The 27,792-nt window shown below is 41.5% G+C and overlaps 2 protein-coding genes across 6 annotated transcripts; one reads left to right on the forward strand and one right to left on the reverse strand.

Annotated features, from left to right (window-relative positions):
- Window positions 1-14,364: 14,364 nt before the first annotated feature.
- LOC137251826 (uncharacterized) lies at window positions 14,365-20,608 on the reverse strand. Of its 5 annotated transcripts, none has more exons than XM_067786708.1 (6): window positions 20,531-20,604; window positions 16,494-16,548; window positions 16,368-16,421; window positions 15,544-15,719; window positions 15,316-15,460; window positions 14,365-15,258 (listed from the first exon to the last, which is right to left on the reverse strand). In XM_067786708.1, exons 2-6 carry the CDS (start codon window positions 16,546-16,548, stop codon window positions 15,101-15,103), a joined length of 588 nt encoding a protein of 195 aa, XP_067642809.1. In that variant the 5' UTR covers window positions 20,531-20,604; the 3' UTR covers window positions 14,365-15,100. The 5 variants fall into 5 exon arrangements, 4 of the variants coding, with proteins under 4 accessions (XP_067642809.1, XP_067642810.1, XP_067642808.1 ...); XM_067786709.1 differs by lacking the exon at window positions 20,531-20,604 and adding an exon at window positions 18,603-18,842; XM_067786707.1 differs by having other exon boundaries at window positions 14,366-15,258; window positions 20,527-20,608.
- Window positions 20,609-24,950: 4,342 nt separating this feature from the next.
- LOC137234017 (uncharacterized) lies at window positions 24,951-27,709 on the forward strand. The gene is made up of 2 exons (XM_067757664.1): window positions 24,951-25,187; window positions 25,247-27,709. The coding sequence occupies exon 2, from the start codon at window positions 25,677-25,679 to the stop codon at window positions 27,699-27,701; it is 2,025 nt and encodes a 674-aa protein (XP_067613765.1). The 5' UTR covers window positions 24,951-25,187; window positions 25,247-25,676; the 3' UTR covers window positions 27,702-27,709.
- The last annotated feature ends 83 nt before the right edge of the window (window positions 27,710-27,792 follow it).

Genomic DNA, 27,792 nt, shown 5'->3' on the forward strand with positions numbered 1-27,792 from the left:
CCTGTAAACCATCCAGAAATGAAGGCGGAAGAGACCCCAAATGATGCCGCAAAAGTCCCAAAATGACCCCACAGGATTCCGGACGGATCCCGAAAACCATCCAGAAATGATGCCGGAAGAGACCCCAAATGATCCCGCAAAAGTCCCAAAATGACCCCGATAGGATCCCAGACGGATCCCGAAAACCATCCAGAAATGATGCCGGAATGGACCCCAAATGGTCCCGAAATGACACGGACGGGATCCCGGACGGATACCGAAAACCATCCAGAAATGATGCCGGCAGGTACCCCAAATTATACCGAAATAGTCCCGAAATGACCCTGACGGGATCGCGGACGGATTCCGAAAACCATCCAGAAATGATGCCGATAAGGTCCCCAAATGATCCTGTATTAGTCGAGAAAAAATTCCGAAATGACTCCGACGGGATCCCGGACGGATCCCGAAAACCATCTAGAATTGATACCGGAAGGTACCCCAAATGATGCCGAAATAGTCCCGAAATGACATCGACGGGATCCCGGACAGATCCCGAAAACCATCCAGAAATGATGCCGGAGGAAACCCCAAATGATCCCGCTAAAGACCCAAAATGACCCCGACAGGGTCCCGGACGGATCCCGTAAACCATTCAGAAATGATGCCGGAAGAGACCCCAAATGATCCCGCAAAAGTCCCAAAATGACCCCGACAGGATCCCGGACGGATCCCGTAAACCATCCAGAAATGATGTCGGAAGAGACCCCAAATGATCCCGCAAAAGTCCCAAAATGATCCCGACAGGATCCCGGACGGATCCCGAAAACCATCCAGAAATGATGCCGGGAGAGACCCCAAATGATCCCGCAAAAGTCCCAAAATGACCCCGACAGGATCCCGGACGGATCCCGTAAACCATCCAGAAATGATGCCGGAGGAGACCCCAAATGGTCCCGCTAAAGTCCCAAAATGACCCCGACAGGGTCCCGGACGGATCCCGTAAACCATCCAGAAATGATGCCGGAAGAGACCCCAAATGATCCCGCAAAAGTCCCAAAATGACCCCGACAGGATCCCGGACGGATCCCGTAAACCATCCAGAAATGATGCCGGAAGAGACCCCAAATGATCCCGCAAAAATCCCAAAATGACCCCGACAGGATCCTGGACGGATCCCGTAAACCATCCAGAAATGATGCCGGTAGGTACCCCAAATGGTCCCGATATGACCCCGTCGGGATCCCGCACGGATCCCTAAAACTATCCAGAAATGATGCCGGAAAGGTCCCCAAATAACCCCCTAATAGTCCTGAAATTACGCCGACGGAATCCCGGACGGATCCGGAAACCATCCAGAAATGATGCCGGAGGAGACCCCAAATGATCCCACTAAAGTCCCAAAATGACCCCGACAGGGTCCCGGACGGATCCCGTAAACCATTCAGAAATGATGCCGGAAGAGACCCCAAATGATCCCGCAAAAGTCCAAAATGACCCCGACAGGATCCCGGACGGATCCCGTAAACCATCCAGAAATGATGCCGGAAGAGACCCCAAGTGATCCCGCAAAAATCCCAAAATGACCCCCACAGGATCCTGAACGGATCCCGTAAACCATCCAGAAATGATGCCGGAGGAGACCCCAAATGATCCCGCAAAAGTCTCAAAATGACCCCGACAGGATCCCGGACGGATCCCGAAAATCATCCAGAAATGATGCTGGAAGAGACCCCAAATGATCCCGCAAAAGTCCCAAAATGACCCCGACAGGATCCCGGACAGATCCCGTAAACCATCCAGAAATGATGCCGGAGGAGACCCCAAATGATCCCGCTAAAGTCCCAAAATTACCCCGACAGGGTCCCGGACGGAGCCCGTAAACCATCCAGAAATGATGCCGGAAGAGACCCCAAATGATCCCGCAAAAGACCCAAAATGACCCCGACAGGATATCCCGTAAACCATCCAGAAATGATGCCGGAAGAGACCCCAAATGATCCCGCAAAAGTCCCAAAATGACGCCGACGGGATCCCGGACGGATCCCATAAACCATCCAGAAATGATGCCGGAAGAGACCCCAAATGATCCCGCAAAAGTCCCAAAATGACCCCGACAGGATCCCGGACGGATCCCGTAAACCATCCAGAAATGATGCCGGAAGAGACCGCAAATGATCCCGCAAAAGTCCCAAAATGACGCCGACGGGATCCCGGGACGGATCCCGTAAAACATCCAGAAATGATGCCGGAAGAGACCCCAAATGATCCCGCAAAAGTCCCAAATGACGCCGACGGGATCCCGGACGGATCCCTAAAACCATCCAGGAATGATTACGGAAAGGACCCAAACTGACCCCGAAAAAGTCCCGTAATGATCCCGGAAACCATCAAGAATTTATCTCTCGAAGGTACGCAAATGATCCCGAAAGTACCCCGACGGGATCCCGGACGGATCCCGAAACCATCCAGAAATGATGCCGGAAGGGTCCCCAAATGATCGCGAAATAGTCCCGAAATGATTCGGAATAGTCCCGAAAATGTCCCAAAATAACCCCGACGGGATCCCGGACGGATCCCGAAAACTATACAGAAATGATCCCGGAAGGGTCCCAAAATGATCCCGAAATAGTCCCCGAAAAAGTCCCGAAATTACCCCCGCGTAATCCGGACCGATCCCGAAAACCATCCAGAAATGATCCCGGAGGGTCTCGATATGACCCTTACGGGATTACAAATAAGGTGAAGCTAATTATAAAACCATGTTAATAAGGCAGCAGGCGCATTGGAGCGAATAAAAAAGTTACATAGAAACATACAGGTAAAGCTAATAAAAGCGTGCTAATAAAAACAATTGATGGAGGGCGGATGGCGGGAGTAGAGGAGAGGACCACTGATCGTTCCTCCAAAATTGTTTAGATCTCGTTCTGTATGTACCAGATACCAAAAACTATTGATTTAGGAGAAAATTTATATTGAGTTATAACAATTTATTGATTTTACACCAGAGGGGGTTATAAAGGGGGGGGTGGGCGGGCGGAGGGTGTCACTGCTTACTTTGTAAGCCCTCGACTTATTTGACCCCTTGAGTCTGTGATATTGGTGAAGGCCAGTATACGTAAAGTTATAATGTGTAAAAATTATTGAGAAATAATTTCTCGAAGGGGTCGTGGGACCCCCACCCCTCTTTCCATGTTCGAAAAAAATTTCGCTAGTAGACTACTGTCTGTGTCCCAAATTTCATCAAAATCCGTGTAGCCATTCTGGCGTGATTCAGTCGCAAAGACGAAAAAATATAATAATTAAATTATAACTGTTCCTAGGGGGCGGGGACCACGCCCCTTTTCAAAAATATATAGTTAGTAGATCCTTCTAGACTATTGGCTATATGTGTGCAAAATTTCATCCACATCGGTCCAGCCGTTCTTGCGTGATTGAGTCACAAAGACAAAACGTCTGGACAAACATCCAAACATCCAAACATCCAAACATCCAAACATCCAAACATCCAAACATCCAAACATCTTCACATCCAAACTTTCCCATTTATAATATACTAGCCTTTACCCGCGGCCCCGTCCGCAAGGAGAAAATAAAATATATGTGCTATTCACGTTAGCCTGCTTATCAAGATGTCTGTTTAAAAATGTTTTCTGTCAATGTATTTATTTTTTAATACAGTAAAAAAAAGAACTAACTGAGCTGATGGGCACGCTTACATGAATAGTACAATACACTTTTTCGAATTAAAAAAAATACATTTTGTTTCTAAGTTAAATTAATTGATATGACAGGGGTGAAAGAATTACTACTCATAGAACAAAGGAGTGAAACTACAATTAGCTAAAACCAAAAAGAAGTTTTTAAATGAAAGCAGTGTTGCTTTTTCGGGTATTTAGTTGGTTAAAATATTACATAAATTTTAATTATAGTTGTAATAGTTCGTTACAGGATTCATTTAAAAATAGAACGAAAAAGCTGTGATATATTAAAGATAAAACATACCGAATTTTAATTACGAATAATTTGCCGTAAATCCACGGCCATGTGTGCTGAATTACCGGTTTCGAAGAGACCTAAAATGATCCCGGAAGTGTCCCTAAATGACACCAAATAGTCACGAAATGATGCCGACGGGATCCTGGACAAATCTCGAAAACTAATCCCAGAAATGATGCCGGAAGGGTCCCAAAATAATCCGAAGTAGTCACGAAAAGTCCCGAAATGACCCTGACGGGATTCCGGACGGATCCCGAAAACCATCCAGATTTGATTCCTGAACGGTCCGCAAATGATCCCGATATAGTCCGAAAAAGTCCCGAAAAAACTCTGACGGGATCCCGGACAAATCCCGAAAATCGCCCAGAAATTATCCCGGAGGAGTCCCAAAATGATTCCGAAATAGTAGTCACGAAAAAGGCCCGAAATGACCCTGACGGGATCCCGAAAACCATCCAGAAATGACTCTGGAGGGATCCCCAAATGATCCCGGAAAAGTCCACAAACCATCCAGAATTGATCTCTGAAGGTTCCGCAAATGATCCCGAAATAGTCCCGAAAGTCACGAAAAACTCAGACCCATCTCGAAAATCATGAAGAAATTATCCTGGAAGGGTCCCAAAATTACCCCGAAATAACTCTGACGGGATCCCGGACAGATCCCGAAAATCACTCAGAACTGAGCTCTGAAACGTCCCCAAATAATTCAGAAATAGTCCGGAAAAAGTCCGGAAAAAACTCCGTCGGGATCCCGGGACAGATCCCGAAAATCACCCAGAAATTATGCCGGAGGGGTCCCAAAAATGATTCCGAAATAGTCCCGAAAAAGTCCCGAAATGACCTTGAGGGGATCCCAGACCGATACCGAAAACCATCCAGAATTGATCTCTAAAGGGTCCGCAATTTATCCCAGATAAAGTTGCGAAAAAACTACGAAGGGATCCCGAACAGATCCCGAAAATCATAGAGAAATTATCCCGAAGGGTCCCAAAATGATCCCGAAATAGTCCCCGAAAAGGCGCGAAATAACCCTGACCGGGGATCCCGGACGGATCCCGAAAACCACCCAGGAAATGATCTTTAAGGGGCAACTGATCCGAAAATAGTCGTGAAAAAGTTCCGAAATTACCCCGACGGGATCCGAAAACCATCCAGAAATTATCCCTGAAGGATCCCCAAATGATCCAAGAACAGTCTCGAAACTCCCTGACATTTTCCCGAAAAAGTAAAAAAATAAACCCGACGGGATCTCGGACGGATCCCGAAAACGATCCAGAAATGATGCCGGAAGGGACCCCAAATGATCCCGAAAAATTCCCGAAATTCCCCCGATGGGATCCCGGACGGATCCCGGACCATCCAGAAATGATGCCGGTTGGTACCCCAAAATGATCCCGAAATAGGCCAGAAATGACCCCGTCGGGATCCCGGACGGATCCCCAAAAGTATACAGAAATGATGCTGGAAGGTGAAATGATCCCCTTAAAGAAAGATGAAAAATGAAATGATCCCCTTATAGTTCCGAAATGATCCTGACGGGATTCCGACGGATCCCGGAAACCATCCAGAAATGATGCCGGTAGGTACCGCCAAATGGTCCCGATATGACCCCGTTGGGATCCCGAACGGATCCCTAAAACTATCCAGAAATGATGCCGAAAGGGTCCCCCAATGATCCTGTATTAGTCGAGAAAAAGTTCCGAAATGACTCCAACGGGATCCCGGATGGATCCCGAAAACCATCTAGAAATGATGCCGGAAGAGACCCCCAAATGATCCCGCAAAGGTCCCAAAATGACCCCGACAGGATCCCGGACGGATCCCGAAAACCATCCAGAAATGATGCCGGAGGAGACCCCAAATGATCCCGCTAAAGTCCCAAAATGACCCCGACAGCGTCCGGACGGATCCCGTAAACTATCCAGAAATGATGCCGGAAGAGACCCCAAATGATCTCGCAAAAGTCCCAAAATGACCCCGACAGGATCCCGGACGGATCTCGTAAACCATCCAGAAATGATGCCGGAAGAGACCCCAAATGATCCCGCAAAAGTCCCAAAATGACCCCGACAGGATCCCGGACGGATCCGAAAACCATACAGAAATGATGCCGGGAGAGACCCCAAATTATCCCGCAAAAGTCCCAAAATGACCCCGACAGGATCCCGGACGGATCCCGAAAACCATACAGAAATGATGCCGGAAGAGACCCCAAATGATCCCGCAAAAGTCTCAAAATGACCCCGACAGGATCCCGGACGGATCCCGTAAACCATCCAGAAATGATGCCGGAAGAGAACCCCAATGATCCCGCAAAAAGGCCCAAAATGACCCCGACAGGATCCCGGACGGATCCCGTAAACCATCCAGAAATGATGCCGGAAGAGACCCCAAATGAACCCGCAAAAGTCCCAAAATGACCCCGACAGGATCCCGGACGGATCCCGAAAACCATACAGAAATGATGCCAGAAGAGACCCCAAATGATCCCGCAAAAGTCTCAAAATGACCCCGACAGGATCCCGGATGATCCTGTAAACCATCCAGAAATGAAGCCGGAAGAGACCCCAAATGATGCCGCAAAAGTCCCAAAATGACCCCACAGGATCCCGGACGGATCCCGAAAACCATCCAGAAATGATGCCGGAAGAGACCCCAAATGATCCCGCAAAAGTCCCAAAATGACCCCGATAGGATCCCAGACGGATCCCGAAAACCATCCAGAAATGATGCCGGAATGGACCCCAAATGGTACCGAAATGACACCGACGGGATCCCGGACGGATACCGAAAACCATCCAGAAATGATGCCGGCAGGTACCCCCAAATTATACCGAAATAGTCCCGAAATGACCCTGACGGGATCGCGGACGGATTCCGAAAACCATCCAGAAATGATGCCGATAAGGTCCCCAAATGATCCTGTATTAGTCGAGAAAAAATTCCGAAATGACTCCGACGGGATCCCGGACGGATCCCGAAAACCATCTAGAATTGATACCGGAAGGTACCCCAAATGATGCCGAAATAGTCCCGAAATGACATCGACGGGATCCCGGACAGATCCCGAAAACCATCCAGATATGATGCCGGAGGAAACCCCAAATGATCCCGCTAAAGACCCAAAATGACCCCGACAGGGTCCCGGACGGATCCCGTAAACCATCCAGAAATGATGCCGGAAGAGACCCCAAATGATCCCGCAAAAGTCCCAAAATGACCCCGACAGGATCCCGGACGGATCCCGTAAACCATCCAGAAATGATGTCGGAAGAGACCCCAAATGATCCCGCAAAAGTCCCAAAATGACCCCGACAGGATCCCGGACGGATCCCGAAAACCATCCAGAAATGATGCCGGGAGAGACCCCAAATGATCCCGCAAAAGTCCCAAAATGACCCCGACAGGATCCCGGACGGATCCCGTAAACCATCCAGAAATGATGCCGGAGGAGACCCCAAATGGTCCCGCTAAAGTCCCAAAATGACCCCGACAGGGTCCCGGACGGATCCCGTAAACCATCCAGAAATGATGCCGGAAGAGACCCCAAATGATCCCGCAAAAGTCCCAAAATGACCCCGACAGGATCCCGGACGGATCCCGTAAACCATCCAGAAATGATGCCGGAAGAGACCCCAAATGATCCCGCAAAAATCCCAAAATGACCCCGACAGGATCCTGGACGGATCCCGTAAACCATCCAGAAATGATGCCGGTAGGTACCCCAAATGGTCCCGATATGACCCCGTCGGGATCCCGCACGGATCCCTAAAACTATCCAGAAATGATGCCGGAAAGGTCCCCAAATAACCCCCTAATAGTCCTGAAATTACGCCGACGGAATCCCGGACGGATCCGGAAACCATCCAGAAATGATGCCGGAGGAGACCCCAAATGATCCCACTAAAGTCCCAAAATGACCCCGACAGGGTCCCGGACGGATCCCGTAAACCATCCAGAAATGATGCCGGTAGGTACCCCAAATGGTCCCGATATGACCCCGTTGGGATCCCGAACGGATCCCTAAAACTATCCAGAAATGATGCCGAAAGGGTCCCCAATGATCCTGTATTAGTCGAGAAAAAGTTCCGAAATGACTCCGACGGGATCCCGTATGGATCCCGAAAATCATCTAGAAATGATGCCGGAAGAGACCCCAAATGATCCCGCAAAGGTCCCAAAATGACCCCGACAGGATCCCGGACGGATCCCGAAAACCATCCAGAAATGATGCCGGAGGAGACCCCAAATGATCCCACTAAAGTCCCAAAATGACCCCGACAGGGTCCCGGACGGATCCCGTAAACCATCCAGAAATGATGCCGGTAGGTACCCCAAATGGTCCCGATATGACCCCGTTGGGATCCCGAACGGATCCCTAAAACTATCCAGAAATGATGCCGAAAGGGTCCCCAATGATCCTGTATTAGTCGAGAAAAAGTTCCGAAATGACTCCGACGGGATCCCGTATGGATCCCGAAAATCATCTAGAAATGATGCCGGAAGAGACCCCAAATGATCCCGCAAAGGTCCCAAAATGACCCCGACAGGGTCCCGGACGGATCCCGTAAACCATCCAGAAATGATGCCGGAAGAGACCCCAAAAGATCTCGCAAAAGTCCCAAAATGACCCCGACAGGATCCCGGACGGATCTCGTAAACCATCCAGAAATGATGCCGGAAGAGACCCCAAATGATCCCGCAAAAGTCCCAAAATGACCCCGACAGGATCCCGGACGGATCCCGAAAACCATACAGAAATGATACCGGGAGAGACCCCAAATTATCCCGCAAAAGTCCCAAAATGACCCCGACAGGATCCCGGACGGATCCCGTAAACCATACAGAAATGATGCCGGAAGAGAACCCAAATGATCCCGCAAAAGGCCCAAAATGACCCCGACAGGATCCCGGACGGATCCCGTAAACCATCCAGAAATGATGCCGGAAGAGACCCCAAATGAACCCGCAAAAGTCCCAAAATGACCCCGACAGGATCCCGGACGGATCCCGAAAACCATACAGAAATGATGCCGGAAGAGACCCCAAATGATCCCGCAAAAGTCTCAAAATGACCCCGACAGGATCCCGGACGGATCCTGTAAACCATCCAGAAATGATGCCGGAAGAGACCCCAAATGATCCCGCAAAAGTCCCAAAATGACCCCACAGGATCCCGGACGGATCCCGAAAACCATCCAGAAATGATGCCGGAAGAGACCCCAAATGATCCCGCAAAAGTCCCAAAATGACCCCGATAGGATCCCAGACGGATCCCGAAAACCATCCAGAAATGATGCCGGAATGGACCCCAAATGGTCCCGAAATGACACCGACGGGATCCCGGACGGATACCGAAAACCATCCAGAAATGATGCCGGCAGGTACCCCAAATTATACCGAAATAGTCCCGAAATGACCCTGACGGGATCGCGGACGGATTCCGAAAACCATCCAGAAATGATGCCGATAAGGTCCCCAAATGATCCTGTATTAGTCGAGAAAAAATTCCGAAATGACTCCGACGGGATCCCGGACGGATCCCGAAAACCATCTAGAATTGATACCGGAAGGTACCCCAAATGATGCCGAAATAGTCCCGAAATGACATCGACGGGATCCCGGACAGATCCCGAAAACCATCCAGAAATGATGCCGGAGGAAACCCCAAATGATCCCGCTAAAGACCCAAAATGACCCCGACAGGGTCCCGGACGGATCCCGTAAACCATCCAGAAATGATGCCGGAAGAGACCCCAAATGATCCCGCAAAAGTCCCAAAATGACCCCGACAGGATCCCGGACGGATCCCGTAAGCCATCCAGAAATGATGTCGGAAGAGACCCCAAATGATCCCGCAAAAGTCCCAAAATGACCCCGACAGGATCCCGGACGGATCCCGAAAACCATCCAGAAATGATGCTGGGAGAGACCCCAAATGATCCCGCAAAAGTCCCAAAATGACCCCGACAGGATCCCGGACGGATCCCGTAAACCATCCAGAAATGATGCCGGAGGAGACCCCAAATGGTCCCGCTAAAGTCCCAAAATGACCCCGACAGGGTCCCGGACGGATCCCGTAAACCATCCAGAAATGATGCCGGAAGAGACCCCAAATGATCCCGCAAAAGTCCCAAAATGACCCCGACAGGATCCCGGACGGATCCCGTAAACCATCCAGAAATGATGCCGGAAGAGACCCCAAATGATCCCGCAAAAATCCCAAAATGACCCCGACAGGATCCTGAACGGATCCCGTAAACCATCCAGAAATGATGCCGGAGGAGACCCCAAATGATCCCGCAAAAGTCTCAAAATGACCCCGACAGGATCCCGGACGGATCCCGAAAATCATCCAGAAATGATGCTGGAAGAGACCCCAAATGATCCCGCAAAAGTCCCAAAATGACCCCGACAGGATCCCGGACAGATCCCGTAAACCATCCAGAAATGATGCCGGAGGAGACCCCAAATGATCCCGCTAAAGTCCCAAAATTACCCCGACAGGGTCCCGGACGGAGCCCGTAAACCATCCAGAAATGATGCCCGAAGAGACCCCAAATGATCCCGCAAAAGACCCAAAATGACCCCGACAGGATCCCGGACGGATCCCGTAAACCATCCAGAAATGATGCCGGAAGAGACCCCAAATGATCCCGCAAAAGTCCCAAAATGACGCCGACGGGATCCCGGACGGATCCCATAAACCATCCAGAAATGATGCCGGAAGAGACCCCAAATGATCCCGCAAAAGTCCCAAAATGACCCCGACAGGATCCCGGACGGATCCCGTAAACCATCCAGAAATGATGCCGGAAGAGACCGCAAATGATCCCAAAATGACGCCGACGGGATCCCGGACGGATCCCGTAAAACATCCAGAAATGATGCCGGAAGAGACCCCAAATGATCCCGCAAAAGTCCCAAAATGACGCCGACGGGATCCCGGACGGATCCCTAAAACCATCCAGGAATGATTACGGAAAGGACCCAAACTGACCCCGAAAAAGTCCCGTAATGATCCCGGAAACCATCAAGAATTTATCTCTCGAAGGTACGCAAATGATCCCGAAAGTACCCCGACGGGATCCCGGACGGATCCCGAAAACCATCCAGAAATGATGCCGGAAGGGTCCCCAAATGATCGCGAAATAGTCCCGAAATGATTCCGGAATAGTCCCGAAAATGTCCCAAAATAACCCCGACGGGATCCCGGACGGATCCCGAAAACTATACAGAAATGATCCCGGAAGGGTCCCAAAATGATCCCGAAATAGTCCCGAAAAAGTCCCGAAATTACCCCGGCGTAATCCCGGACCGATCCCGAAAACCATCCAGAAATGATCCCGGAGGGTCTCGATATGACCCTTACGGGATTACAAATAAGGTGAAGCTAATTATAAAACCATGTTAATAAGGCAGCAGGCGCATTGGAGCGAATAAAAAGTTACATAGAAACATACAGGTAAAGCTAATAAAAGCGTGCTAATAAAAACAATTGATGGAGGGCGGATGGCGGGAGTAGAGGAGAGGACCACTGATCGTTCCTCCAAAATTGTTTAGATCTCGTTCTGTATGTACCAGATACCAAAAACTATTGATTTAGGAGAAAATTTATATTGAGTTATAACAATTTATAGATTTTACACCAGAGGGGGTTATAAAGGGGGGGTGGGCGGGCGGAGGGTGTCACTGCTTACTTTGTAAGCCCTCGACTTATTTGACCCCTTGAGTCTGTGATATTGGTGAAGGCCAGTATACGTAAAGTTATAATGTGTAAAAATTATTGAAAAATAATTTCTCGAAGGGGTCGTGGGACCCCCACCCCTCTTTCCATGTTCGAAAAAAATTTCGCTAGTAGACTACTGTCTGTGTCCCAAATTTCATCAAAATCCGTGTAGCCATTCTGGCGTGATTCAGTCGCAAAGACGAAAAAATATAATAATTAAATTATAACTGTTCCTAGGGGGCGGGGACCACGCCCCTTTTCAAAAATATATAGTTAGTAGATCCTTCTAGACTATTGGCTATATGTGTGCAAAATTTCATCCACATCGGTCCAGCCGTTCTTGCGTGATTGAGTCACAAAGACAAACGTCTGGACAAACATCCAAACATCCAAACATCCAAACATCCAAACATCTTCACATCCAAACTTTCCCATTTATAATATATATTAGATTAGATATTAGATTAGATATATGAGATTAGATAAGCTTTTTAATTTACAAATTTAGTAAAATTTCAACTACAGTCCTGCACTTAAAATTCGGGTCGCACATGTCGATAGCGGTATCAAAATACGCGTACTTGCGTCAAGATTCAGAATCCGAAAGCAGAAACTACATTTTTTATCTCGTTTAAAAGTTATTCGGGGAAAACCCGTCGGTCGTTGTTGCAATTGGCGACTAAATCAAAAAAAAATACCGTAACGGATATTTGTCAAAAAAGATCCCAAAAGGCTCGAAAAGGTTCGAAAAGGTTCGTTAAGGTTCGGTGTTAGCAACAGGCCAAATACATAAAATTGGATCTCTATCATAAACAGCGGTGGGCACCACTACATTTACACGGTTACCAAATTGAGAATGTGTTAGTAAACACGAACGCCTAGCGAGCACGAAAGCAAAATCAATTATTTATTTAGTTTGATTTCAATACTTGAACGGTGGACACGTGTCACACGCACTCTTTGGTACTCTGTTTTAAGCGCGCGTGCGACACTTCCTCACCGTACAACCATCGAAATCAAACTAAAAGGGCTGTCGATGATTTTCACGAAGTAGCCATTGTGCTATCGCTTATCGTATACATATATGGTCGCTTATAAGCCAACCTAATAAAACCGCACTGCGTTTTTTAACGCACGCAAACAACCGGCGTTTTTTGCCCTAACCCAAATAAGCATGCGTTGCGACAATGTAAAGCATGTGTGCAAACGTCAAATCTAAACGTCACGCAGAACAAAAATTGGAAATCGAGTTGAGTTTTCGCGCAGCAAATTCAATTTGAGTTGCTCTCATACAAGTTGTATGTGCATGAGACATTTTTGACAGAGAATGACTTGCGTGCATTTATATTAGGTTGGCTTGTTAGCAGGTGCTAAGCTCACGCCCACCCCGGATCATAAAGTTAAAGTTAAAGCGAAAGTTAAAGTTAAAAATAAAGTTAAAGTGAAAGTTAAAGTTAAGGTTAAAGTTAAAGTTGAAGTTAAAGTTAAAGTTAAAAATAAAGTTAAAGTTAAAGTGAAAGTGAATAAAAGTGAGCGCTTATAAAAAATAACCCTGGGCTACGCCATACCAAGTCCGGGTGCGTGGTATAACTGCGTAGTACACTCTTCTGCGTAGAAGGACATCACCGTGGCGGCAGCCACGGTTATACCACACACCCGGACTTGGCATGGCGTAGCCCAGGGTTATTTTTTATAATCGCGGCCGAAGGCCGCCTATACAGAAATGTGTTCTACGCAGAATTACTGTGCATGGCGCGGCCGGTGTTGGATCGGCTAAGGGTGTTCTACGCAGAATTACTGTACATGTTTAGTTAAGCTTTGAACTGCTAACCGTTCAGACAATTACAAAAACAAAATACATAAAGCGTAATTGTTTATCTCTTTTATCACCTTCCATTATTCTGACTTGAGAAAAGCAAGGGTAATTTCTTGTTCAGTTAATTTCTAGTATTGCTCATCTGGCAGCACTCTTCACCATCAGGTGTTTTTCCTCAACAACGAATCAGATTAGAGTGTATTTTCTGTATTTTTATTACCTAATTGCATATTAATTAGAGAAATTAGAAATTTTTTTTTCACTAATTCGTGAATATCAAATTTTATTAATCTATCGAAAAACAAAAAAGGATGTGATTTGTGCGCTTAAAATATTGTAAATGTGCGGGAACATATGTACAAGACGAACCAGTTTTTCGCGCATAACTTTTAAACGGGTAAAAAAAGTTATTTTCCGCTTTCGGATTCACACACAGATGTACATAGTTAGTCAACAGTCAAATTATCCCAATAAACATTTTTGTCAAATCTCAGTTTGAGATACATTTGAGAATCAGTCCATTTCTCAAATTTCAAACGTTAGTTTTCAAATGCATTTAAAATAACCGTTGATAGCGTTCTCAAGCTAAAAGGCTCATTTTTAATATGGGATTTTTCTTTATTTTCAAATTGAGAATTTTTGGATTCTCAACTTTTTCTCAAACGAAAATAAAGCGGAACGAAATGGAATCCAATTACTCTAATTTAATTGTTTATTCAGTGTTACCTACGCTGTAAAAGAAATACCCAGTTTTAATAATAAGAGTTCTTTTTTATGAGTTTGACAAATTTTTTAAATTTTCTTTATTCAGTTAATTCAAAAAAGTATATCAAAGCAAAAAATTAGTTACATACCAGTTTTTCAACCATCTTTCTATTTTATTAAAATATTCTGTAACAAATATGTATACATTTTATATTGTTTAATGTTGATAGATAAATGAATAAAAAAATTAAAATTATATTATAAAAAAATTATTATTTCATGAAAATCAAAAAACTAAGCATTAAGTTCAATGTTACAAAACAGCATAGGATGTAGAGAAACTCCAACTAGTTATATATACATGGTGAATACATTAAAATATTATTTCATGTTGATTAAGTACACATATAGGTAAACAAAAAACTTAGGCACAAAAATTTAAGGTTGCAAAGAAAAGTGCAAATGAGGTACAAAAGTTCCCATTAGTGACATAGATACAAGCCTAACATATTAGATGTGTTCATCTACAAAAAAATTATTACTGGAAGTTAGGAATTTCTGTCATTGCTCATACAAAACATCAACAATTAGTAAATTCCAGTAACAATTTTTTTGTAAATGAACAGGCCTATTATAAATAAAAAAAAAATTTACATAAAAGGTTACAAAAAATGCATATAGCTAGAAAAACTCCTACGGGTTACACATAAAAATGTTCTTTCAATTTAGTTGAAGAAGTGAAAAGAATTTAATACAAAAATTCAAATAAAATTTTTGTAGTTCAAAAATACAACAGAAATATCCTGCGTTTTTAAGAAAAAGGAAACATTAAATAATAAATAAGTAAATAAATAAAATGCATCTAAAAATTATTATATATAGATTATAATCAATTGCAAGCTGGTATTCTTCTGTTTTTCGTATTCAACCTTTTTATTTAGCCTAGTACTAGCGTATTGGAAGAAGTTGATTGTCGCTCGTTTAAAATCACTGTCGTTGGCCACATTAGGAAATTTGAGACAAAAGGCTTCTAAATATAATAAACAAAATAACTAAAGCCACAACATATGATCATACGCGTAATTACGTTTCAGTGCTCCTGTTACACTTAGCGCCCTAGCTGGTGTCTTCGTTTTAGTTCCTTGCCAGGAATACGATTGCGCAACATTGTCAGTTATTATTTTGCGCCAAGCCATTTTTATGAATTTAGTTGTACTTGCACAGATGATGGTCTGCAGTTCGGCCACTTGGAAAAAATAAACATGTATAAAATGGCTGCATTTTAATTGAATAGCTAAATTGTTAGGATATTCACCAAATCGTTATATTTATTCTCAGAGCTTTGAATTTTTGCTTCAAATTCGGAAAATGCATGCACTTCTGAAAAAGGTTTTTGCGGTAAAATCTTCTTCCTTTTTACAGTTGCAGAACTTGCGCCTAATTTAACTTCTTCCAATACCCTCTTTAACAACTTTTGTGTTGATTGATTTTCTGAAATTATTGAATTTATAGATATGTATGAATATTAGAAAAATATTTGCGCAGCTATGGCAGGTTGTCTGAAAAATTTTCTACTTACTATTCCAAAAACAAAATACAATTTTTCAAATTTAGAAAAATTAAAAAATAACAATAATTATCATTAGAAAAAAATTATTGTTCTGGCCTTGAGCTCGAATCGAACCTTGAATGAAATAATTATATATATGGAAACTACGCCTCGTTTCAAGATTGTCTACTGGGCTGTTGCCACCAATGTGATTTTTTTATATAAGTAATAAGCAAGATATGCCATTAGGGGTATCAAATGAAAGGTATTTTAAGTCGTATACCAACTAAAGTACTTTCAAGGAGGATTATCATTATATATACACGGTTTGGCTGATTTTGAGTAAGGACAGTATTCTTCATTACAAAATTTTTTTAACTGTTCAATCAAATTTTTAACAATATTTTCGAGTATTCCATTTTTTCCATACAAAGTCAGGACAAAATTTAAATTTTGTATACTAAAGTTATACTAAAAATTGCATACTCGAAAATGTTATGAAAAACCTGACTAAAAATATAAAAGGTATTCAAGTTGAACATTCGCACACTAATTCAAAAAATTTTAATAAATAAATAAACAAATATTACCCTTTGATAAATTTGTTCTCCATTGGTCTATTTTCCTATTCAAATTATCCAAATCTGAAAAATGAACGGTAATAGGCTATTAGTATAAACAATTTCAAACAAACAATGAATAGTCAAAAACCTTACCTTGTTTGGTAACTTGGTTATTTCCAGTAGACAAAAATGTTCTGTTAAAATCCATCTATGAGTGAAGAAGTGGTAAAAATACGAATTCGGTATTTTCAAAGTTATGAAATAAAATTACTTTTTTTGATATTTCATCTACAGAATGCTCAAATCGATCACTGGAAAAGTCTAAAGTGGCGCAACAATAAATATTAAAGTTTGATGACTTTATTGGTGTAATAAAAAGATCATTTAAATTTTTGACCTCCAAAGATATTACCTTTGGAACAAAATTTTCATAAATAATACTTATTATCTTGAATATTTTTTTGTTTGCGCTATAAAAGTTGTCAGGATTTTTTATGGATAAATAAAATAAATTTGTATTAATTGAGTTTACTGGCCCATTTCGTAATTTTTCCTTTTCAATTTTTTCCGTGACACTTTCATTACAGAACAAGCTTTCTTCTACTAAACGATTATAAATCTGTGCAGCAATATGGTTTTTTTTCTACATTTTCGTTTTAATTTAGACAAAAAGTTTTCAAATTTAAATGCGCTTACCGATTCTAAATCGCCAAAGTTTAATGCATCACTGTGTAAATGAGTAAGGCAATGAAAATTAAATGTTAAAAAAGAATCATCATAAAGCCTAGAGACATTTTTAACGAATTCATTTAAAAGAATTTTCGCACATTCATTATTTTCCGAACATGATTTTTTATCAAGTAAAATTCGAATACCCAAACTAAGTAACAAGAAATGGTGGTACCGTTCGGCGTCTAAGATATCGGCAAGTAAAAAAAATCCAGTATATAATAGAAATTGCCTCAATTCTGTGGCCTTAAATCTTTCAATTTCCTTTAAGGTACGTGGACGTCGAGCGAACTCTCTAGGTACCTTATTACTCAAAAATAATATTTTAGAATTTAATGCATCAATCTGTGCAGATTTTAATGAATACGGCTCATTTCTTTGTTTAACCCAACCTACAAGCAAAGTTTTCATCACACCAAGGCATACCACATGCATGTAGTCATATGGGAAGGATTTTACAACATCAATTGGCAATTTCTCAATGGCGGTTTGTTCTATTATTCTGTGATGATTTATATCAGACCTTAGGCGGAAATATGAGTCTGTTCTACTACTACTATTCAATTCATGGTGAAAAATTATTCTATGGCCTTTACTATCCCCTTTCTGCGTACACTTTACGCAACAAAAATAACCCGTATGTCCCTTAACACCCAATATATACGATCTTGCTGGAGCATCACAAACAAAAGAGCGACATTGAATTGAATAATGCCTGCCATTGAAACCTAAACCTTGTTTCATTAAGTGCAACATTTCATCTACAAAACGTTGCAAGTATATATTTGGGCACAGTGGCTTGCTATTTCCGCAATAAGCACCTACGACCATAACAACCGGGTCGCCATTCACGTTTATTAAAATGGGCCATGCCTGCAAATTGGAACTTTTTGCTAGTGGAAGACCGTCAATATTTATGTTGAGGTGGATTTCAGAAGATATGAACGATTTTCTCATTAAAAAATCTGTAAGGGAATCTTCAACACCGTAGTGGAAATATCCTCCTGACCCCATTTTTTCCACTGGCGGTACCTTCGGAGTACATTTTAATGTCCTGCCATCTTTAGGAATGCCAGTAATATATTTCCGAAGTATTCTTAACAAACCATTAGTTGCATCAGTGGAAATATTAAAATGGACGGCCCATACAGCAAGCTCTTCTCGAATAACACTTCCCATTTCACTTTCTGCATCAATGTCAGATTCCGAATAGTCGCAATCCACACTTTCTGAATCACTTCGATCATAAATAACACTATTGGAAATAGAAGCGCCTTCGCCTAAGGTGGCGCCTACTCCTGAACTTTCTATTATTCCCGGTGCTACTGTTGTGCCACTTTCGGTAAGCAAATTTATTATTTGCCTCACTTCACTTTTAACTCGTTTAGATTTATGCATAATGTAGTAAAATATCACTTAATATGGGAAAATTTTAGAATAGCACCCCCCGAGTTCGGGGTTAAACTTGGTATCAAATGAAAGAGGGAGTTCTCCCGATCACAAATATATATAACTTTAAGTGCGCAGACTTACAGTTTACGAGTTATTTGATGTTAAAGTTTGCAAATTTAGCAAATTTCTATAGCACTTTCAGTTACAATTTACACATCTTTCAAAACCTTTATGCACATAAATATCTATATAAATTGGCAACGATACACTCAAATTTCATTTTAGTATATTTCACATATAATTCTTGCATTGTTTTTACTTAATATAAAAGTTTTTATTAAATCAATCGCGCTTTTGTAGCAACATTCACATTTATGTATATATATATTTTATTGATGACATTACAAAACTGTGCTGCCACATCTAAAAAACGGAACAAGTGCAGAATCGAAAAATAACTTATAAAAATATATTTCATCTGATGTATATATATCTTTAACTTTTCTAGTCTTTATTTACCAAAAATTTGAAAAAGCTCTTTTTTGCATTCGTGAACGAGCTGATATTACCTTATAACTCTTATGTTTATTGTTATGTTAGCCGATCCAACAACGGCTGCGCCAAGCACAGTAATTCTGCGTAGAACACCTTTCCGCATAGGCGGCCTTCGGCCGCGCTTATTTAAAATAACCCTGGGCTACGCCATACCAAGTCCGGGTGTGTGGTATAACCGTGGCTACCGCCACGGTGATGTCCTTCCGCATATTACCTTATAACTCTTATGTTTATTGTTATGTTAGCCGATCCAACACCGGCTGCGCCATGCACAGTAGTTCTGCGTAGAACACCTTTCCGCGTAGGCGGCCTTCGGCCGCGCTTATTTAAAATAACCCTGGGCTACGCCATGCCAAGTCCGGGTGTGTGGTATAACCGTGGCTACCGCCACGGTGATGTCCTTCCGCATATTACCTTATAACTCTTATGTTTATTGTTATGTTAGCCGATCCAACACCGGCTGCGCCATGCACAGTAATTCTGCGTAGAACACCTTTCCGCGTAGGCGGCCGTCGGCCGCGCTTATTTAAAATAACCCTGGGCTACGCCATGCCAAGTCCGGGTGTGTGGTATAACCGTGGCTACCGCCACGGTGATGTCCTTCCGCATATTACCTTATAACTCTTATGTTTATTGTTATGTTATCCGATCCAACACCGGCTGCGCCATGCACAGTAATTCTGCGTAGAACACCTTTCCGCGTAGGCGGCCTTCGGCCGCGCTTATTTAAAATAACCCTGGGCTACGCCATGCCAAGTCCGGGTGCGTGGTATAACCGTGGCTACCGCCACGGTGATGTCCTTCCGCATATAACCTTATAACTCTTATGTTTATTGTTATGTTATCCGATCCAACACCGGCTGCGCCATGCACAGTAATTCTGCGTAGAACACCTTTTCGCGTAGGCGGCCTTCTGCCGCGCTTATTTAAAATAACCCTGGGCTACGCCATCCCAAGTCCGGGTGCGTGGTATAACCGTGGCTACCGCCACGGTGATGTCCTTCCGCATAGTAGTAAAAATATATATTTTCCTTTTTCTTTATTAACTGAAAGGTGGCACGTTAATATTTATATTTGTTTTTTCTTTGTTGATGTGGCAGCACAGCTTTGTAATGTCATCGATAAAATATATACATACATAAATGTGAATGTTGCTACAAAAGCGCGATTTATTTAATAAAAACATTTAAATAAAGTAAAAACAATGCAAGAATTATATGTGAAATATACTAAAATGAAATTTAAGTGTATCGTTGCCAATTTATATAGATATTTATGTGCATAAAGGTTTTGAAAGATGTGTAAATTGTAACTGAAAGTGCTATAGAAATTTGCTAAATTTGCAAACTTTAACATCAAATAACTCGTAAACTATAAGTCTGCGCACTTTAAGTTATATATATTTGTGATCGCGAAAACTCCCTCTTTCATTTGATACCAAGTTTAACCCCGAACTCGGGGGGTGCTAAACTAAATCGCTGCCCTTAATATTATCAAAATGTATATATACTTGCTTATTTTTTCACTTTATGTCCAACTTCACTCAATAAAATAGCTTGTTTACATTTCCAGCTAAACTATGCAAATTAGAGATCGACGAATATCCACCGATTCGATAGATTTCGATATCTTTGCTATGTTGACATTTCAGGAATGGAATGAAATGAAAGCATATCTAAAACCATTCTCAATTTGAAAAACAACGTTTGAGAAAAAGTTGGGAGAATATTTAGTTTCGAATGATTAATAATGTTGAATATCAAACTGAGAATTAATGTTTTCTCAAACAGTTGAGAGAAAAAAAATTGTCAAGTATGTCTCAAATTATTCTCAAGTTGAAGATCGATGTTTGAGAAAAAGTCGAGAAAATATGTTGTTTCAAATGATAAATAATGTTGAATATCAAACTGAGAATCAATGTTTTTCTCAAACATTTGAGATTTTTGTTTTCAGTGTTTGTTGGGATTACTCACATGTATACACGCATATGCCTATGGGAGAGTCTATAAACTACAAATAGGTATACATATATGTAGCTCAATTACTAGGGTAAACAAGTAGAACATTACTGGGAGAAACATCTGGAATATCCCAACGATGCAGAAAAGAGTATAAAAGCGGCAAAAGCGGAGTAGTCTGACTGGAGTTTGATTTAAACACGATACCAGTTGTGAAGTATAAGTGTTATTCAAAGTAGTCTAATAAAGACCGTTTTGCATTATTAAATATTTGAATTATTTATTCGACAATTTAGCGATACGAACGTAAGAAGCAAGTTGAAAATAAGCGGAGTTACAGTAAATTCGTTACAATATTTAACATGCACATGCAACACCCACAAATCACACTCGCAAGATTGCGCATTGCGCATGTAAACAAAAGATCAGCTGTTTTTATGGGCAATTTTTACGTAATTTTTCTGCTCTTGTTTTTTTCTCTCTTTCTTTCATTCATTTTGATCAAGCAGTCAAGTGTGTCGTATATGCGCAAAACGAAGCAATTTTGAACTCGTGAATGCGCAATCTTCTGTTGTGATTTGTGTGGAAAACCAATGTGAACCAGGTGTCATCTTTAATGAAAATTTATTAATTATTCCGGGAAAACATTTTAAAACGAAGAAAAAATATAATTGTGTTAATTGAACTCCTACATCCCTACAAGAAACGCTGATAGTTTTACTAGTACACTCACACTTGTAATTGGCAATGCTGATCCTGCGATGAAGTAAACCCCTACAAGACAGGTACCCGTTACCTAATCGATTACTTAATCGTCACCAATAACTTGTTCACCAATTATCGTCTTAATGACTTTTACATTGCTGTCGTGAATAAAATTAAAGAAAAAAAAACTTTTTTAAAAATAAGCTTTTATTATTGGTTAATAAAATTAACTAAAAAGTAAACAATAAATTGACTCTAAAGAAATATAACACTTTATAAGTTCATTGTAAGCTTTAACGATAATTAGGCTTTTTCGTCTGCGACAAAAGAATTCTATATTGTACATAAATATATATTTTTAACATTAAAACTTTACACCTAAATTATTAAACCTTACAGTTTATATCACAGTTCTAATTGTTCTAATAAAAAACGTGTTGAATTTTGATGGTATAATTAAGAACATTTAGGATCTCCTTTTCTTGCTATCGCAATGTAACACGCTTTTATTAGAACAATTAGGACTGTGATATAAACTGTAAGGTTTAATAATTTAGGCGTAAAGTTTTAATGTTAAAAATATATAATTATGTACAATATAGAATTCTTTTGTCGCAGACGAAAAAGCCTAATTATCGTTAAAGCTTACAATGAACTTATAAAGTGTTATATTTCTTTAGAGTCAATTTATTGTTTACTTTTTAGTTAATTTTATTAACCAATAATAAAAGCTTATTTTTAAAAAAGTTTTTTTTTTCTTTAATTTTATTTTTTACTTTTTAGTTCGTTTTATTAACAAGTAATAGAAGCTTGTTCTTAGAAAAGCCTTTTTCTTAAATTTAAGTTAAATAGGAATTTTTTTAAATTTTTAGTAGGGTAAAATATTGTTTAAATTAGTTACGTAATCTTTACTTAGTTATTTGTAACGTTTCTCATTCTATCCATTTCTTTTAATGCATCAACTTACTTTTTAGTTAATTTTATTAGCCAATAATAAGAGCTTATTTTTAAAAAAGTTTTTTTTCTTTAATTTTATTTTTTTCTTTAATTTTATTATATCATAATCCGAATATATTGGGGCATATTCATAATCGAAATAAAATGTGACTAAGTTAGTTGAAGCATTTTTGACAGAGAGCACATATAAAATTATGTCAAACAGTGTTAAATAACTTAACTTTGCCTATGGCGCGTTCAGTTTACAACTACTTATTGCAGATCTCTCATCTGTGGGTTAAATCAGTTTTAAAATAAAATTCTACTTTCGCTTCGCTAAAATTCCATCGCCAAAAATCTGTAAAACAAAATCAAGTGCGCAGAAAAGTATGCAACACTTACCGATAACAGCCTAAAAGCCTTCCGCGATTTACAACCAGATTGACTGAATTTTGTGTGTGTTAGTGCAGTCGGGTGGCTTCGTGACACACGTATTTGTTGTCGGCTACACGTTGATGAAAATCAAAAATTTTTGATTTTTTCATTTGACGCCAGCTTATTTGATAGTCGCGGGGTGTTATTGACAAAACGCAGTGTTGTATTTAGTTTGTGTCGACATTCAAAATGAACAAGTGCGCGGAAGAACAGCAATTCATATTAAAATTTATTGAAAATTATCAATGTTTAGCAGCTTTATGGAATGTAAAGCTTTTATTATTATTTAATAAAATTTTTATAAATTTTTTTATTATTTAATAAAACTGCTGTAGTTGCAAGTAAATAAATTCATCATCCGATGACGGAATATTCACGTCCGAACGCTACGGTTTCTCAATGCAAATGTTGATTGATGGCTTTTTATTTGATAGTCGCGGGGCAAGCGTCAAATACCCGACACGCACACATACAAAAATTCAGTCAATCTGGTTGTAACTCGCGGAAGGCTTTAACGGCGTTAGCGTTCGTTGTATCACAGAATTTTTACACTTTGAAAATGACGGCTGTTGTTTGCAAGGTTGCATTCCTTTGAGTCATCGTTTTCACCATCTGGATTAACAAAGTCATGAGCCTGGACATTCGTGCAATTTTAGTGATGTAAGTTGCATGGCGCCAGCGCCAATGCGGTGCCAGCTCAATGGTAGCTCATTGACGAAATTACTCCAATCGAATATTTGACGTTACTTAGTAGTGAGTGCGTAGTACATTTCACTTGCGCTATTGAGAGAAACGACTTTTGTGTGTCAGGCACGAGTTTGGTGTTATTGGCGCTACTGGCAATGATGACAAAGAGCTGATGGCGGTAGCGCTGGTAGTTCAGCTTTTGAGTTGTATATTTTAAATTTAATGCACAATTAATATGGGTGTGTTTGAGCGGCCAAATAATAACAGTAGTATTGCTAAAGTGCTGCTAAGTTGATGGAATGTCGCTAATTTCCTAGCGATTATCAATAGATTGTCAATATTTCGTTCAACGGGCACGCGTAATTGCCACATCTGCTCAAATTTTCCAAGTTCTTCCATTCTTGATTTAACTTAAGCTGTTATGCCAATATTTTTCTGCCAGTTTTTTTCAAATACGTAATTTTTCCAAAAGCAAAATAAATTACAGAAAAGATTACAGAGTTAAACAGCCTTGTTGGTTATACACAGAAATACAACAGAGGGTTGTGTCTCGGCTTTTCGCAAGCGTGACACGCGTGATTCACCACGTCCAAATATCACAATCCACGGATAGGTACCGGCGGGTTTGTATGGGACTTAGGCTGTTATGCCAAAGTAAATACAAATCTTTACCGATAACTGTGTTATCGATTAATTTATCGAATTCTAACAAAGTAATATTGCATTGTCATCGGAGTTATACATGTGTGCAAAATTTCAGCTCAATCGGACACCGGGAAGTGTATCAAATTTAACTTGCAAGATTCCATTACAGACAACAAAAGCGAAACTAAATAAAAGCTTATAAAAAGGTAACGCATGCGCCATAGTTCAATTATGTACAGGTTGGCTCATCTCATCAGCTGATTTTATTTATGTCATTGCATGGTCGAAGGGATTGTCAAAAGGAGATGGTTCAACTATATACAGGTTGGCTCATCTGTAAAGCAACAAAATATGTCTGTTCAAATTGTCAAAATAATGTCAATGAGCATGTGCTCTCTCAAAATAGTGTACGTGTGACTCGCTTTCTCGCTCTTACCTATTGTGTTTTCGACATTCCTTCTCGCTCGATGTTATTTACATTTTTAAGTTACTTCATCAGTTATGTTTTCGTTATCGCTAACCAAAACATATGCAACAACAACAACACGGGTAACTGGCTGTTGGCGAGAATCGTTAAAGTAGTTTAGTCGTTACTTATGTTTGCATTATTCTGTTCTTTATGTTAGTATTACCTGTTTTCATATTTGTATTACCCTGTTCTCTACACTTTGTACTAATGGAAACAAACTTATAAATTTGGCCCATCTGGCAACTCCCTTCGCCTTTGTCAAAGTTTTGCATTTTCATTGCAACCGATTAAAACGAATTTGAGCGGCGAGCTAGACGGGAGGCGAAAAACCAAAACGTAAGTTTATTTTCAGTACTTGTATTTTATACATATGTTGTAACATTATAATTATTTAGGAAATAAAACAGAGCATATTCAGAGCATATTAGCTCAATAATACAAGTTCAAAAGCCTGTTAATTTCAAGTCTACCCCGGCCGCAACATCTTTTATTTCGTTTTGCTGAACCTAAATTCATTTGCATACTTTTTCGTGCGCCATTTTATTATATTTGACAACGTTTCCATGTGCCAATTTTTTCATTGGCCACCGACAATTTTATATATACATAACCAAATGGGACAAATTTGGAGTTTTCAGTAATTTGAACGTGCAGCATGCAAGAACACAGCCAATAGCTGGACAAGGACATTGTGAAACATTGGAGAAGAAGGGGTGAGTACCCGAATTTGGTTAGCGTAGTTAGTGGGTAAGTCGGTGCGGTTAGGGATAACGGTGGTCGGAAAATTTTATTTGCAACAACAAAGCGCAAGGGTATCGGTATAACATGCCACTAACGCGTTCAGGGTCAAATAGCGGTCATGTAGATGACGATGGTGGTAGTGACGATCTAAATACCACTGTTCAAGAACAAAATGTAATTGAACAACAACAACAATCACCACTTGAGTTACAAATTAGCGCCATGGTAAAGCAAATGGCTGAATTACAAAACACAGTGGCGCAGCTTGCGAGTATGTCAAATAATGCGGCGACTGGTTTGCGTTTGGGTGAAGGCAACTCACCAACTGGGGGAAATGACATAGTAAGGGAAAATGAGTCGATTGCAGAAACGTTGGCCAGCTTGAATCGCGTTTTGAGTAGTTCCTCCGGTCAAGGTGCCGTCAAGAAATTATATGATTTGCCAGAATTTGACGGAAAACCTGAGGACTGGCCAATGTTTCGCGAATCGTTCATTATGACGACTCAGGAGTACGGGTATAATGAGCGGCAAAATATGATAAGACTTCAGAAGGCCATTAAAGGAAAGGCGCGCGAAGTAGTTGAATGTCTGCTCATTCATAGCAACAATGTACCAAGAGTTATCGATGTGTTAGCTGAGCGTTTTGGTAGACCAGAGCAACTAGTCAAGAGTCAGATTGCGCGCGTTCGAAGTTGTGCGCCAATACCGGAAAATCGTTTGGACATGCTGGTGCCGTTTGCTACAAAGGTGCAAAATTTAACGACGTTTCTCCAAGCTGCTGGTTGTGAACACCACCTAGCCAATCCTATCCTTATGGAAGAGTTGCTGTTTAAGCTGCCAACATCGCGAAGATTAGAGTGGGCTCGCCATGCCATAAACATTACACCCAGAGCGACAATCTGCCATTTCAGTGAGTGGATACAGGAGCTGGCGCGCGTGGTGAACATCACCTGCCTCAATTCATCCCAGGAAACGCGACCGGTCCAAAGTAGTAATGAAGGGCGGATGGAATTCTTTCACGTTGGTACAAACGGGAAGCAAGCGGTCAGCTGCGAATTGTGTACAGAGGCACATCACATAGAAGAATGCAGTCAGTTTAAGACAATGGACGTCGAATCGAGATGGAAGGTTGTGCGAAAGAGAAGGTTGTGTTTTAGTTGTCTAAGGCGTGGGCACAGAAGCAACAAGTGTGGAAAAGAGCACCAATGTTCTGCACCAAACTGCGCGAAGAAAGTGCACGTGCTGCTGCATGCAGATGAACAACGAATCCCTGGTGCAGTTCAGAGTCAAGACACAACAAGGCAACCAGTTTTTACTAACGCGGTCGCAAGACAAGAAAACTTAAATATTTTGTTCAAAATTCTACCCGTCAAATTGTATGCGAATGGGCGGGAGGTAGTTTGTTATGCCTTTATTGACGAGGGTTCGGCAGTGTCGTTAATGAATAGGAGATTAGCAAATCAGCTTGCTCTGATAGGTAATAAAGAGAAGTTGACATTACAATGGTTCGGAAACAATGCTGTAACTCAAACGGTTTTTAATAGGAATATTCAAATATCAGGGCTCGATGCAAACGCGAGGAGATTTTGTATGAAAAACGTTAAGGTCGTCGAAGACTTGCAGTTGCCAAAGCAAACGCTGAACAAGTCAGAACTACAGTGGAAGCATCGGTTCTCTAAGCAGCTGCCAATCGCCGAGTACGACGCGGCGATACCAGAATTATTAATCGGTCTAGATAATGCGCACTTGGGCGTGGCGAAACGTGTAATAGCTGACGGAAGGCGGGGACCAACGGTTGTGTTGACAAAGCTTGGATGGGTACTTTACGGACCAAGTCATGTGCATCAACCGTCTGGAAGTAACCATTCCCTGTTTGTGCATAAGAGCGGTGAGTCGAAGCTCGAGCAATTGGTTGAAAATTTCATAGTGAACGATGCGATGGAAGCCAGTGGTGCACATGCGCATGTGAGAGCGCAGCGGATGAGAAAGCCAAACATTTACTTAACACAACGACAGTTCGAAAGGGGCAACGATACGAAACGGGACTCCTGTGGAAGAACGATCAGGTGGAACTCCCTGATAGTAGAGGCATGGCAGAAAGGAGATTAATGGCACTGGAGCGAAAGTTGTCTAAAGACTCTGGCCTCCGAGAGCAGTATACGCATATCATGGGTGAATACATTCGAAAAGGTTACGTAAG

Source organism: Eurosta solidaginis, chromosome 5 (genome assembly GCF_040869045.1).
Source record: "Eurosta solidaginis isolate ZX-2024a chromosome 5, ASM4086904v1, whole genome shotgun sequence".
NCBI lineage: Eukaryota > Metazoa > Arthropoda > Insecta > Diptera > Tephritidae > Eurosta > Eurosta solidaginis.